General features: G+C 35.6%; 1 protein-coding gene across 4 annotated transcripts in view; it reads right to left on the bottom strand.

Moving 5' to 3' along the window:
- FNBP1L (formin binding protein 1 like) overlaps nt 1-15,750 on the bottom strand; it is a 57,160-nt gene that overhangs the window by 18,725 nt on the left and 22,685 nt on the right. For all 4 annotated transcript variants that reach the window (XM_064663988.1, XM_064663986.1, XM_064663984.1 and 1 more), the window contains exons 2-5: nt 10,032-10,147; nt 3,389-3,442; nt 1,731-1,878; nt 1,261-1,323 (exon numbers count right to left, since the gene is read on the bottom strand). In XM_064663988.1, the coding sequence (XP_064520058.1) occupies nt 1,261-1,323; nt 1,731-1,878; nt 3,389-3,442; nt 10,032-10,147 (381 nt within the window). The remainder of the gene's footprint in view (nt 1-1,260; nt 1,324-1,730; nt 1,879-3,388; nt 3,443-10,031; nt 10,148-15,750) is intronic.

The following is a 15,750-nucleotide window of genomic DNA, read 5'->3' on the forward strand; positions in this document are numbered from 1 at the left end:
CCATAGTTTATAATAATCACACAAGTCCACTTTCTAGCCTGACTTCAATAACCTAAATAAAAGTTACGGTGCAGGAAACTTAAACCTGAACCTGTATGAGCAAAATTTTCAAGTTCCTTCTTCAGTGATCAATTTTACTGCAGTAAATTCAACTAAATTATTTTGAAGGTAGTCTGAAGGATGTATATACATTACAATCATCATCAACATTCACATCAACTGGCACAGTTGTAGGTAGCACAGACAACAGTATTCAATGTACATGATGTTCAATATATCCGGCTGTTGTCAAGACAACTGCTGTAGGAAAAATGGTTGCAGCTCAAAAATTCAGCATCTCTAGAGACAAACTGCAACAGAGATTGTGCGAGCACCGCTCTCCTGCTTCAGTGCAAAGTCAGGCAAATAAGCTTAGCGTGTCCCTTCAGGGCTGTGTGCATGTGACTTTGCACTCAAGGAAATACAACTGATTGTTTGAGCTGAACTCTGGGAATTTCTTGCTGAAGGGTGACAGCATCTATAACTTCCACATCTGCCTCTATTCTGATCCTCCGACAATGAATTAAACTCTGACATGAACATGAAGCAAGACTCTGCTCATCTGGGACCACAACAACAAAATAAGAAATTCATCTCTCCAGTCTTGCTTCACAATAATCTGGATCAAAGATATAATAAATTTTTAAGACACAAACCCAGCAGAATATCAGAATGCATCTTGAATAGACTTGACTGAATTTCTATATTTTCTTATCTTTAAAAGCATTTCTTTGAAGAAAAAGAGGCTTATAATCTGTTCTAGAGACATTCACTTTCTGCATTTCTGTTAAAATTCTACTTCCTGAAAGTACAGTTGTCTGTGGTATGCTTGAATAAACCTCATGTAACAAGGTCTCAAACTCAAGTCAAATATATTGATTTAAGATTTCATCTTCATATAAATACAGTGTCATTATTAGCAGCCCAAGGAGAAGCAACCAAAGTCTGTACCCATGTTAAAAATAGATTCCTTTATGCTCGTTATGCTGGATAAAAGCCAAGGCTTTCCTCAAACATGCACACAGAAGCTGTTTACAGGAGATTGTTCTAACCAGGGAACTATAAGTACATTGAACTGTATTTTGGATGTTACTAAGTTACTTGGACATTCAGTACTACAGCTAAACATTAAAATCTAAGCAAGACAGTTGACAACACCTCCATTTACACACTATATATTATTTAAGTTCAACAGCAATAAAACCCCAAACACCAACTCACATTATCCATCTGTTTCCAGCACATGTCCAGATACTGCTGAGCCTTTCGCCCTTCCTGAAGATGCTAAAAAAACCACACATAAGTTTAACTTGCCTATCTTTCAGCATTATTACCATTAGTTAGTCCCTGCTCTAGTTGATAGTTGATGATGTGCAGTATCTCCCACAAGTTACTGGTACTCTTTGGAAGACATTACTAATCACAAAAACAGTACCACAGACGAAAATTACACTGGCAAAAAGAAGCTTACTAGTAAGCACTATCTCCCAATATATTAATTTTTAGGTTTAATAACTGTAGTAAACCAGTGTATAAACATATAGAATAACTTTAAATGTGTTTTATAAATGTATTACAATGTATTACAAAACTTACTGCCATGTTCATTAAACTGGGTAAACTAATACATCAATTCATTGAAAAACACACATTCTGACATCCTATTTATAAATAAAAAATGTAAAAATTACCATTTTTCTCTCAGTTTTTAGATCATGAGAATATCTCATCAATTCTCCATACACTCTGTGTCCCATTTCTTCTGCAACTACTTCTCGTTGTCCTGCGTAGTCATTCAACTCGTTCAGGATGTTAAAAAAGGCAATACACGAAGTGAACCTGACAGAAAGCACACACACACAAACATACATACACAAAAGGTCAGAAAGTTTTTTTTACATGGACTTCTTTTTGCATAGTCTGTACTCCTGATTAAATTAAAAAAAAAATCATACACATTTTACAACAAACCTTATCTTAATGCTAATTGAGTTACAGCAGAAATACAAGCTGGGAAAGCCTACGTTAAGCCTAGCACGCACTGTATATCTTGCAATGTCTCTTCAAACACATTTTATAAGAACATGGGGTTTTGTGGATGGAAAAGAAAGAAGAAGAATACTACCTGGAAAGCCCTGTAGTATAGTGGTATCTCCTAAGCTGCCAACTGAGAGGCCTGAGCTTGGGAATGGATACATACGTCCCTAGGCTCGGAGGCTGAACTTGCTGCAGAGATGATGTGCTTGGTAGTCTTGAGGGTGGAACATGCCAATCATACCACTCATATGCATCCCGATGGATGTTCTACAGAACAAGTTTGCTATCAGCTCTGGAGACAGCTGCCTGTTTGCCTGCCCACCTCTTGGCTGGAAGTAAGGTGCCACTATGGCTGGCACTAAAAAGGGGGGAAGAGGAGGGGCAAAGGGTAGAAAGTGTGTGTGGAAGGGAAGAAAGGAAAAACAAAACAGGCACCACATTAAAATATACATCTTTCTCTCTTATAACTATGGAACACTGCTATCCTCATAGGCTTGGCTCTTGGAAATTTCAAATGCCACCCTTGCACTGGAAATCCTATAGCCTGTGGTCCAGGATCTTTACATAGTTAAAAGAGATAGAAGAAATCCTTCCATGAATTCTCAGGCACTCTGCACAGCACGTGTTCTGGCTGCAACCTGAAACTTGCCCACTTTTTTTATTTCCTAAGACTTATCACTAAAGAAAAAAAAGTATTGTCCTTTTCTAAATAAATTTTAAAAATGGCTATGGCCATGGACAACAAAACAAGCACATCTCTGATAAAGAAAGTTGCTTAGCACGAATTGTTCCTCCACCATTAGACATTCACTTATTTGGCCTCCAGAGTCAAAGCAAGTCAGCATTTTAAAAGCTCTTCTTGCCTGAAACATGACAATTTCGTGTGCATTCGAGTCTCAGAATATAGATGCACAGCTACATTTGTATTGCCATAAAAATGCACTGGAAAACACTATTAAACCAAGAAAAAAACAAAGCCTAAGGACACATAATTGCTTTTCTTTAAAAAAACCCCAAATACTAGACTGTACACAGCATGCTAAACTTCTCCTTTCAAAATTTCAGTTACCTAAAGATTAATTTGGAAGGGAGCAAGTACAACCTGCCACGTTTACTACATTAAAATACTAATAGGCGTAAACAAAAGTTTCATGCTTAAGAATCACAGCAGAACTACAAGAAGCCAAGCAGAATTCTTTTGTTGTCTTAGCCAATTCAATACTTTATCTTAAAAAGAAAAATCCATAAAAGGACAGCACACACTGTCAGTCCTTGTTTGTTTATACATAGAACTTGAAATGCACATTTTTACCTGGGTTCTTCATCCTTTGGTGAACGTTTAGGACAGTACTTCTTAACGAGATTCCTATTAAGGAAGAACGAAAATAAGACACTATTTTAGAGTGTCTTTTGAGAAGACATGCACATAGAAAACTACATGAACAAATTATTTCTTTTTAATGACTTCTAGGAACAAATCTATTCCCTCTGTCATCTTACAAGCATCCTTTAGATAACACAAGACAGAAATCTATGGCATTTTCAAAGTTCTAAGTCACTTCAACCTAGAACAATATGAAAATATTTTAAAATCTCTATTGCACAGTGATTAGACATAAAATAACGAGTTCTTTATTTAAAATCATTTGTACACATGCAGAAGCAGCTTGCAGACAAGAACAAAACAAATGTATGATCACTGTGTAACATACAGACAGTGCACACTGTATGCTGTACCCATGAGCCCAAAACTCCATGTCTGAATTCAACCTTAAATGTAGATTCAGGTCGATAGTTTTAACCACAGAATCTCCAAATCTTCAATAAAGGACATTTCCAGAACAGAAGAGGCAACATCTCTTTTCAGAAAAAAAGATTTTACAGTTTGCCCTACCACCAGTGTTGCAAATATCATGTTTTTACAGACCAAGCAAATCTCTAAAAGACAATCCATAGGACCAGCACTTAACACAGTATCACAGTCCAATTTCTGATAACATTGATATGAAATAATCTGCTTATCATAAAATGCAGAAAAAAAGAGGAAAGGAGGAGTAAGAGAAGATTCTAGGAGAAAAAAATCTGTCATGTAATGTTGTGTACCTCATCCCACTGTCTCTGTGTGACTTTAGTTGTTACAAACTATGAACTACCTTACCATTAAAACATGGGTGCTAATTTTGCTTTCATCTAAAATAACCTTGTGCAGTTTCTCAAATCCATGTATCTGGAAGTCATCTCTACAATACAAGAGTACACATAGTGAGATTATGTCCAGCCACGAAGTATATACCAAAATACGAGCAGGGAGTTGGTGTGGAAATAGCAAGCTCAGACCCTCTGTCTGCTTCCATACCCTCTGAGACTACAACCAAAAAAGCAACTATGATAAGACAAACTCTCTTCATATCAAAATATACTAAGAAACAGAATAAACACTGAATTTTTAAAAATTGTCTACACATTTTATAGTAACTTTCTTACTGATGTTCAAGCAAGAATCTCTTCTTGCTATCACCAGAATCCACTGCCTGTTGTACCATTCTACTTGGTAGTGATTGAAGGCAGACATTTTGATAGGAAAATGCATAAACCTGAGTAATAGAAAAAAACCCCAATAATATTCACTAAGTAACTTTTCTGTGTTCCATTTTCCCTTACATTTCTGCTTTGCTTCTCAGTGCTTATTAACGAATAGGAAACTCCTAAAATTCACCTTATTATTATTCAGACAGTGAAATGCATAACACACATACAATGCTGTAGCTAAGCAACCACACATGAGCCTTTTCACAGGAAGGTTTTCAGAGTTGTTAAAAATGAGAAAAGTAATGACTTACTAAATCCATATAGTTTAAAGAGAAAGGTCACACATAAAGGAGGGAAGGGTCACAAATATAGATTATTTACTGGCATGATGATTTCTGTTCTGCTTTCATTCTTTAATGCAATTGTTTACTATTTCTAGAGAGAAAAGTATTATATAATCCTTTCTCCTACAGTTTCAATAGTTAATTCTGTCTACCTTGGGATCAAAGGAACATGCAGTTTTGTGACACTGCGTGATCAGGATTTAAAGTTCAATAACAGTACAAGATACAATAATCAAAGGCAATAAATATGAAAAGACAAGCAAATGCAGAATTTAAAGATCAAAGAAAAAGCCAGTGTTCATGTGAACAATTAAGCATAAATGGCTTTTCCAGGAAGTGAATACCAACACTTAATAAAAACAGAGAAATTCAATTTAAATCTTTGCAGGAGCATAGGTTGACAAGCAGCCAGTGTGAGCGTGGATCTGAAGAGTGAAGCACTATTTCAAAGAGGAGTCAATTGACACTTTTAAGGGAACGTAACATTCTCTAACATTTTTATCTAAATCCATGCCTAATCCTCAGAATCCAAATATGGATCTGAACTAGTTTATAAGAAAACTGCACAAGTAATTGTGTACCATCAGAACGGAATCAAATCTACAAGATTAATTGCTCTATGCTTCCTTAGAAAAGTGTAGTTGATGACACTTTAATCCTCTTTGGAAGTACAATGTAGACAAGTTCTACCACACTGTCTCTTACAGTCATCTGAAGACAGATTTCATACAAGACTAACCCCATGCAACTGTGTTGCCCCTGTAGTTTTATCAACACTTCTTCTTGGTCTCAGGTCAACACCAGTGAGACAGGAACCTGATTTTTAAGAGAAGTACCATCTCAGTCACATAGGCAGAAGTTTCAAAAAGCACTCCAGTTATTAACTTAAAATTACTTATAGTCATGTACATAAAATGTCTACACAAAATTTAACAGATGTGCGCAAAAATTGTGTTTATCAACTCAAAACTTTGTTTTCTTCCATCAATTAATAGAGAATGTAAAGAACAGGAGCAGCATCATCAGAACAATACAATTTCTATTAAGGCAGCAGTTCAGGTACTGTGGTATCTGCTTACACTAAACCTCTACAGCTTCTATATTATAAAACAAATGAGCTTGGGAACAAACTTTTTTTGCGTTCACAGGTTACTAAAACTGCACTGAGTACTTAAAGGCATTTCATATTTATATGTAAAGTAAAAGTTTAAATACGGTTCTGATGACTTTGGTGTTAAGTATCAGTATTATGAACTGAGTGAAAACAATGACAACTGTATTTAGTAACATCTCATCAGAAGCAGTTTTAACTGAAGCAATGAATCTTAAAAAATTGTAACCTGGAATTCAAGTTTACAAAACTGAATATTCTTGGAACCATTGAGAACTCCTACGTGTAGGCTTGCAGAAACATCACTATAAAAAAATCTGGCAGAACCATATTTAGATAAGCAACAGTGTAAACTCTCAGCTCCGATCGAAGGAAGAGAGATTTGGGAAATTATCACAATGATAATCTGTATCCCCAACTTTACATTTGAGCTTACACCCATTTTAAATAATGTTTCCAAGATTCTGCATATAAAAATGTGGAAACTATGTCTCAATTTGACTAGACATATGCATATATTAATACCCTATTTTGAAAAACACCACTTATACACAACAGTATGCAGGAAGAACATGAAAAACAATTTTCTCAGAGTAAGTAGACACCTCCAGAGATCACAATGTACAATTTCAATGGACAACAAACAGCTCAAGAACAATCATCGCTATTTGCTTTAAAGTGACAGTGGAGAAGCTGACCACAGTCAGAAATTTTATTCTGCATGGTAGTTTCATCTACAAGTGCAGGTATAACTTGTATTACTGCCTAACATCACAGAAAGAGCTCCTCTGTCTGCTCGAGTGTCTTAATGCTTCAGACAGGATAAAAAGGGAGTGAACCTTCAGAATTGTTTTGTGTGTGATGATGTGGAAGTAAACAAAGCAGACCTTTGCCTCGCCCATTTTAAGAAACAATGCTGATCAAAAACAGCATCTGAGAATTTAATTTAAAACTTCAGCCAAGAGCCCAGTAATTTGGCACATATTAAATCTAAATTTTTCCAATCAGAAAATATAAACAAAGTAAACAATCATATCATTAAAATGAAATGTGTAATCTACAGTGTACACTGCAATGTGTTTGTCCTGATTCACATCCCTGTAACTCAATAACAGCCTATAATAACCTTTGCAATCCTTGGGGTAATATAATACATTAGTTGAGATCTATGCTACAAAAAACTTTAATCTAACTTAAAGGAGAATTCAAAGAAAATTAAATTAAAGTTGCCTTTTTGCAGAACGAAGTATATTGCAAAGACAAGATAAGCCCTCTAGACAGAAGATTTCAATTTTTCTCTTTTCAGTATCAAAGAAGAATAGCAAGGAATTACTTGTAAACTAAAAACAGCATTTGGACATGATTCTCACCAGCTATCACTTCTGGAATTACTCAGCAATTATAAACTGCAATAACTGCATACAGTAAGAATACAGTGAGTTCACTCAAACAGTTCCTCCTATGCTGTACATGCATCACTTGTCATCTCCTAGAAGACTTGGAACAGCTGTTGCACCTGGGAAAGCCTCATCACTAAGTTGTGACAGTATAAGGAAAAAAAAAGTTATCAAAATGCAAGGGTATAAGCAAAGTGAATATGAATTTCTGCCAGGACACAGACTGAAAACTGTGTTATGAAAAATTCACTCAAGCTTTCATCATTGGATTTAAGTCTATAAGAATAAGTTCCATCAATGACCTCAACAGAATATTCACGGCCCACACTGAACCTGAGAGACAGAAAACAACACCAGCACACATCACTAGCACTATCTTCCTGATTAAACTTGTTTTTTCTTGGTCTCCCACCCAAGTACTAAGAGAGCCATAGAACTACCAAGAGTTGATCACTCACCATACTGTTTATACATCTACTAAACAAGGGCATAATTAAATTCAGTTATAAAGTTCATTATGAAAAGATTCTCAACACTTAGTTTTTCAGATTATATTTCATTACAAAAGGAAAAAACAGTGATCTACTAGAAATTTCCATCTGAGATATTAATATCTATCTCACAGGCCATCTGCTGCCAGCATTAAAGTTCACCAGAACCACAGTCCATCCCACATCAGCACTTCCCAGGAGCTAGCTGCAGAATGGCTAATCCTTCTGGTAAAAATGTTGCTTGATCTCAGCCTACCCTGGGCCTCACGACTGTTTTACATGGTTAAAAATGGTGAACGCCCTCAAGAGCAACAATGGCTGAAATCGACTTGTTATCACAAGACGTTCACTATGAAACAATCAAGTCTCCCCCAAAGAATATATAGGGAAGAGTAGCTTCATGAACTGGTCTACTGGCAGAAAATCAGTCACCCTGTGTGCTGTCCAGCCCCTCGTTGGCAGCAGGCAGGAAGTGCATGCATGCACTGTACAATGTGTGTGCAGCAAGACCTGTGCTTCCCAAAACTGTCATACTTACTGCACATAGACAGTCAGTCCAGCCATCTGCCACAAGGGGTACTCGACAAAGCTCTTTCATTTTTGAAAGACACTTCAAGAAAAATCAAAAATTTTACCCCTAGTAAAATGCTGAACAGAGAAAATTTCCCATTTTTAGTCAAATCCTGAAGTAATAATGAGGTGTTTCATCTTGCTAGCTGTGGAATGAACCTTTAAATACAATGAAGCAAAAGGCATTTGCTCATACTATTTAATTACAAGATGTCAATAGATCTGTGCAAATAAAATGTTTCTATTTTTAAACAGATAACTGAAAACAAATCAAAACTGGGCTGTTAACTGTGCTGTGCACGCTTCCAAATTTTCTTTACCTTCTGAACTTCTTCTACACCAACTTTGGAAATGTGGTATTTATTTCCTTCCTCTTAAGAAAAATATTCCTTCAGTAAGGTAATAGATTATTATGTTAAGTGAATATACACAACTGGATCAAAAGAAACTGATAAAGAAATCAAAAAGAAACTGATAAAGAAATAAAAAAGATTACAAGCAGCCTCATGAACATCCGTACCCTCAGTGAACCTCATTACTGTATTTATGAGGAAGGATTTCTCAACTCTCTATCTGGTGACAATCTAGTTTGCCAATGATGAGATGATGGAAGAAACCACAGGAGAGAAGCTGCTATCAGTTTCAGTCTGACAAGGGCTAGGCAGCAGCTTCAGCTGAATCCCCACGGGAATTCAAGACAGCAAAGCTTACAGTGAAAGCAAAGATTATGGTGAAGACCAAGTTCACAGGAGCATCTTAAACTTAAATTTTGTTCTTCAAGCACTGAGTGCACCTTACGGTAAAAATCAATCCTACTTTATTCTGAAGAATGTGCTTCTCTGCCATTTCACTGCTGCTACTCTCCTTGTATGATCCCTGAAGGGAAATTCCTACTGGACCTAAAAGATGTTTCACTTGGCAGCAATACAAAGTTAACTGCAGAGGTAAGACAAAGGGTGGCTGGGTTACAGTCTCACCCAAAGGGAAAAGCTATGGAAAGGGCACACATTAAGGACAGGAAGATCTGCTGCTTTCTCAAGTACTACTCAATCATTTCAATCAGATTTCTTAACACAATGTAGTGTACCTCTTGCCAATTCAACATGAGAAATTAATTAGCAGCAGAGACTTGAATATTGCTGAGTGATATCACACGCACACAAACGCAGATAAGGATAATGCACTTCACAACAAACACGCTGAGAGTCAGTGAAAAAAAATATTACCATGGTTTTCCTTGTTCTGAATCTTAAATTTTAAGTCTTATACCCTTTTAGTTCAAAGATCTGAAGGGTAGGAGGAAAGAGTGGGAGAGAAGGCAAAAACAAGCAAGCAAGTGCACACCCAAAAATAATTTTCTGTGTTGGACTGGTCTGTCATGAAAACAACTAGTGATCTAATTCACTCTGTAAATGAAAAACAGTCATTAAGCACGACATTGCATCCTTGCCCATCGTCTGATACCATGATTTTAAGTAATTGTTAAGATCCTTTTGAAAAGAAAAAACCTTACCTCAGTTGTTTTGCATAGTTTTGCTCAATTTCTATCCTTTCTTTCACAAATTTTGCATATTTCTCCAAGAAGTCAATGCCCCACTGCGTATGCTTGTCCAAGTTATCGAACTGATCCTTTAAAAACAAAAGGAAACAAAAATACCCAGAATTAGTTAAGAATCACAGCAGCACCAAAAATTACACATAATTTACTTATGAGCTGTGCTGTGAGGGAATGCTTGCTACTTGGATAGATGTTATCCAAGTTCTAAATCAGTCATGTGTCTCCATACATATATCAGGTTGTACACTCAAGCACAGATCTACCTCTTTTTGTAAAAACAGCTCTAAATACTTGCATTTTAAGTTGTAAGCAGTCTTTGATCACTTTCACAATGCAAATGTCTTTTTTTTTCCCCTCTCAAAATCCTTTATTTCAAAAGTAGATCTTTTCCACCAAGACAACACACATAACCATAGACCAGTATTAGGTAAACAGAGATTTGGCAGTTTTAAAATGCAGAAAGTTATAATTTCATTGGATACTAAAAACTATTTTCACGATTACCCACTGAAAGAAAAATAATAGAAATTATAGCTGCATGACTAAATTGGGCGTAACCTGCACATCAAAAGCATTTATTAAATCAAAACTATATATACAGTTCATGATCAGCTCCAGAAGGAGATTCCAAAGAAAGTGAACCTGTCCTTAGCCATTAAGAAAGTTATAGTAAAGCAAGGGCACAAAACACAGAGGAAAAAGAGTTTAAAAAATAAATTAACACTTCCAAAAAAAAAAGTTGGGGTATTTTTAATATATTAAACCTCTTGGAAACCAATCTTTCACTGTATTCGGTACTGATCAACAGGTGGAAGATACACAAATTAGGACAAATTGAAATTAAAAAAAAAAAGTGGAAATATAGGGATTAAGAATTAGGCAGGAGAGAATAAAGGTACAAAATACAGCCCAGCAGACATTTTAGTCTAATGAATATTCACATTTTATACTAAAAAAATCTACCACAGTGGAAAAATCAAGGACTTTCAGCTTACAACAGCATTTATAATGAATTTTTTTAATAGTTATTTAGTAATCCAAAAAGAAAAGTAACATCAAAGTTTGTGTCCTATACATGCTGAATCCAAATACACTTCACAGTAAATTTAAAAACTAAAAAGTAGAAAAAGAAAAGCAATAAGGCTCAAAGTTTATTTAACTTACACAAAAAACTGCAAGGGGTGTTTATCAGAGGCTATGTTTTGCAGATTCAGTAATTTGCCTGAACCTAATGAATGATGTCAACCTTTAGCATTAGCAATTAAAGGTCATTTTCAACATGCAGTCGGATGATCTAAAGTTAAATCAAAAAATGCCATAAAATACTGAAGGGTTTAAGACTCAAGAAAAAGACATTCACTGAAAGAGATACCACATCAACACAACTACATACAACCAACAAGAACACAAATGAAAGAACAGGATTAAGGTTGCTCTCAAATCTTGCCTTGCAGGTCTTTGTATCCTACACCACAGACTAACAACCACTGCCATTAGTGCCTTGAACACCTCAGTCCCATGGTAATGCAAGTACTGCCAACCAAAAATATCCATCTTGTTCCACCACCAGCCTCTGCTCCAGCCTCTGTATCACACTCTCCACCAAAATCACAAACACCTTCCCTAATCTGTTTGACCAGAGAACCACATAAACACCCAAGAGACAGGAAAGGGACTAAAGACAAGATTTTAATGTATTGTTCTTATGTCTTACTTTATGCCAACTGGACACTTCCACTAATCTTTTGTCAAATAAAGTGACGTTCCTGCTACTGTTTTTAGAAAAGTTGTACATGCTTTGTTTGAGTGTGTGAAGAAGGAGACAGTTACCATGCTGCAGTGTCAAAACACAGTTGCAAATATGCATAAAAATATATCATCAATCTCAAGAAGAATTTCTTTTTTATATTCCACTCATTTTTGTAATTACTCCTACAAAATTAACCTAGCATCCAAAAGAAGTTTCTAAGAGGTGCTTCTGGCATGAAGTCAACATTTAATACCATTAAGGAGAACTGACTTCCTTCAGCACACAGCAGAACAAAGCCTTTGCTGTCCTACTTAGGCTCTTTAGTCCACAAAGCTCTCATTTGCTGCTAAGGTTTCATTAGCATTAGTGAACACCACATTACTTATGTTTCCAAACATGCAACCAAAGAGGGTGGCTTTCCAAATATTTTGTTCAAACAAAAAAGAAGTCTACTGGCGAAAGTTCATTCTCTGCTGCTACTATGAAACTGGAGTGGAAAAAAGTAACATTTGACATGCTATCATGCTTTACTAGAAGTATTTCACCACTGATCAAGAGACAAAAACTCTTTTTCCCCCCTCAATTCATCTTCTTCATCTGATTCTAGAAACAGTATGCTCTGTGCAAAGACAGCTTTGTAGAATTATCCCATAGTTTCACAATTTGTCAAATTATCTATAAACAATAAACCGGTGAATGAAAGTCGGCAGTCACAAAAATCACCTTATACTGCTCTGTAAAGCCACTGAGACTAATGACCAGAAGATAAAGGTAACATCAATGAATAAGCAGAAGGGAATGGCCTTTTCTAAAGGCTTCTATAGGTGAGTCACAAATTTACTCATGGTCCCCTCAACTTCTCTCCAGAAGCATACATGTTTGATTGAGCTCTGGGCCTCAATTAAGCAAAAAGCTTTCTTTTCATACAGACTGCTACAAAGGAAAATCAAATTAATGCACTGAGATATAAGACAAGTGATGTCTTCAATGGGGAAAAAAAAAAGAGCAAAAATCAGGCAATACTGTACAGATGAGAAAATAGCCCAAATAGTTGCAATAAAATTTAAGTCTGTAATTTCAAAATAAATATATCAGTGTACTAATGTGGCTAGCTCCATTACAAGAAATGTGAAAACTGCATTAACTAGAGATGAACAAAAGGCAATTAAAAAAAAAAGAGCACATCCTACAATATCTGGTGATCTACACCTTGATAATGAAGTATGTTCTCTACAATATTTCCAGGTAAATATATATTGCTGTTTGTCCAGTAACTCCCCACACCTCTTAGCAGCTGAGCAGACAATTTTTGTAGAAAACTTTATTAAAACTGCAGTTGACTATTATTAAACTGATTAAGGTCAGCTAAGGGATGGTGGCCCGAAGTAGAAACTGCCCACTCAAAAGATGGAATGTAGTCCAAACTCCCTGCATTAAAAACAAACAAATCTGACACTTGACAAGGAGTTTGTGGCAGGTCAATACAGACTATTCCAAAACAAATGTCGCCTCCCTGAATTTTACTTCCAGGTTATTTACTGGAACCACAGATCAATGTTACAAATACTTCAGGTTCACAGTTCTAAAGTTATTTGCAGATACCAGGAAGCTTTACAATAATAGCAGCTGAAGCATCAAAGCAAGGAGCAAAGCTGAACCAAATCTGCAACAAAGACAACACAGACTCTCCCAGGTTAAACTCAAGATTTGCTCTCCCCCTCTTACAGACACTTGTGTTTTCCCCAAACAAGTCTCAAGAACCAACAAAAAGAAAAACACGGAGATCTCTTCAAAGGGAGAGGCATGGACGGAATGCTAAGCATAAATACCAAACCTTTAGTCTTCCTAAAGCTACCAGTAACTAGTCCAGACACTGGACTAGTGTGGGAGGTTCAAACAAAAGGCATTAAACCAGACAGAGATTTTTAAAGGGTTAATGTACTCAGTTTTCATAACTTTGGAAAGCAATTCTACTTGCATTTAAAGCTAGGATTGTGGTATCACATTCTGTAAAAAATCCTTCTGTTTTACTATATTAATCCTTTACATTAAGTAGACTATTTATTGCATCAACATCAAACTGTTGATTAGTCTCCCATTTCACTGACCTCCAGGTAACACAGTTGAAAGCTTTAAGAATCACATTAAACACAGAAGTACATTGACTTACAAGTTTAAGAAACCTATCTCAATTAATTACATATGCAATATCTTGAAAATCTACTTAATAAAACATTTTATTTCAAATCATGATACTTTGCATTAATTACTCTATGATCATTTTATTCTTTTTTGACTCAACTGTACATCATTATTTCCATACTTTTATCTGACCACAATTTTAGTCAGCAGTTACCCAAGTGATCTTATTTGCATTTTTGAGCACTGGCTCAAGACTATTTTCCCAATTCTTTGTTCTCCAGGTTGCCCAGCCAGCCTAAACTTTCATGTCAGTAAGTGGGAGATGAAAAACTCAATCCCATATTCTGCTCTCTGAATTCTTAACACTTCTGCAATCTGGTATAAGGAAATATATACCATGAGAGTGTTCAGAGCATGGAAAAGCAGGAATCAGGTCTTGTTCAGGGGGAAAAAAAAATTAAACCCTTGGCATCAAAAAAGCCCCACTGCATTTATAGATAGAAATGTTGTATTCTATTATGAAAAGCAATTAATTCCTTTCAAGTCCACAGTAATCCAAGTGAGAAAATGTGGGTGATTATATAACTTAACACTGATCACAGCAGTTCTTCTTTACTCCATTAAAGCCCATGAGGGTTTATCAAATGAACCTGAATTATGGATAAACTTAAATGACAGGTTAAATTCCGCATAATGTCCTTCTTTACTGCATGAGCAATACTGCAGAAGAAAAAAGAACCCAACTCTATTCAAGAAGTTAAATATTTTAAGTTACAAAACATTATAAAGTGACCACACATTAAGATTTTATAAAACTCTTATGAAATATGTGAATTGTTTCTATGAAACATTATGCAGCTTTTTTAAAATTTATTTTAAATAAAGATCAAGGCCTTGAATTAAGTTCACATGATCCAACATTTTACACGAATGAGGTATCTCCAGATAAATTAATTTATTTAAAACAAAACAAAAAAACCCCACGATTATAAAAACCCCCACCTTTCCAGTGTTTGTACAAAGAACTACCTGATGTGCTACATTAAAAATTATGGGAACCATAATCAGACATACATGTATTAATGAGAAGTTCCCAGTACACTGTAGTGTACCCTTCCTTATTTGTCTTCAGGACAAGTTAATTATAAAACTGTATTATAATTAGAGCATTTTACACTAATCTACTTTTGACAATACACTTCAGTTTTTCTGATCATGGATACCTCTTCACTGTTTCTTTTTGGTTTCTACTTTTGTCTCTATCTTTATGCATTCCTGCTTCCTTTTCTATCCTAGGATAATAGCTCTTCTATTTTACTGTCTGAACTGATTATCACTTCTCTGTATTCCTGCTTGCTTGTTTTTATAATTATCAATTTGGTCTTCTGGTTTTTCTTTTTTCCTTGCAACTGCAATGTGCTTCTTTCTAACAGGCAGACAAAAGCTGCTTCCAGCTAAACACTAGTTTATTTTTTCAAAACACCCTGTTAGTTTTATGTCTAAAAACTAACAAAGAGCTGTTTCTATATCAAGAACAAAAAAGAAAGTGTTTTCCTTTTCTGTTTTCTACAAGTTCTGGATTGTAGCTTCCAGACTAATCTGCAAATTATACCTCATTCCTCTCTGAAAACAGTCTAGGTATTACAGTTAAGAGAGTGGAAAAAATGTGGCTGTGACCAAACTTAAAGGCTAAGCATTTTAGAGACTCAAAGATTAATATCAATGAGAAGGTTCAGAGCATCAACATCAAAAGCCATAGCTACGCTGGAAATAAAGCAGAGG

Source organism: Pseudopipra pipra, chromosome 9 (genome assembly GCF_036250125.1).
Source record: "Pseudopipra pipra isolate bDixPip1 chromosome 9, bDixPip1.hap1, whole genome shotgun sequence".
NCBI lineage: Eukaryota > Metazoa > Chordata > Aves > Passeriformes > Pipridae > Pseudopipra > Pseudopipra pipra.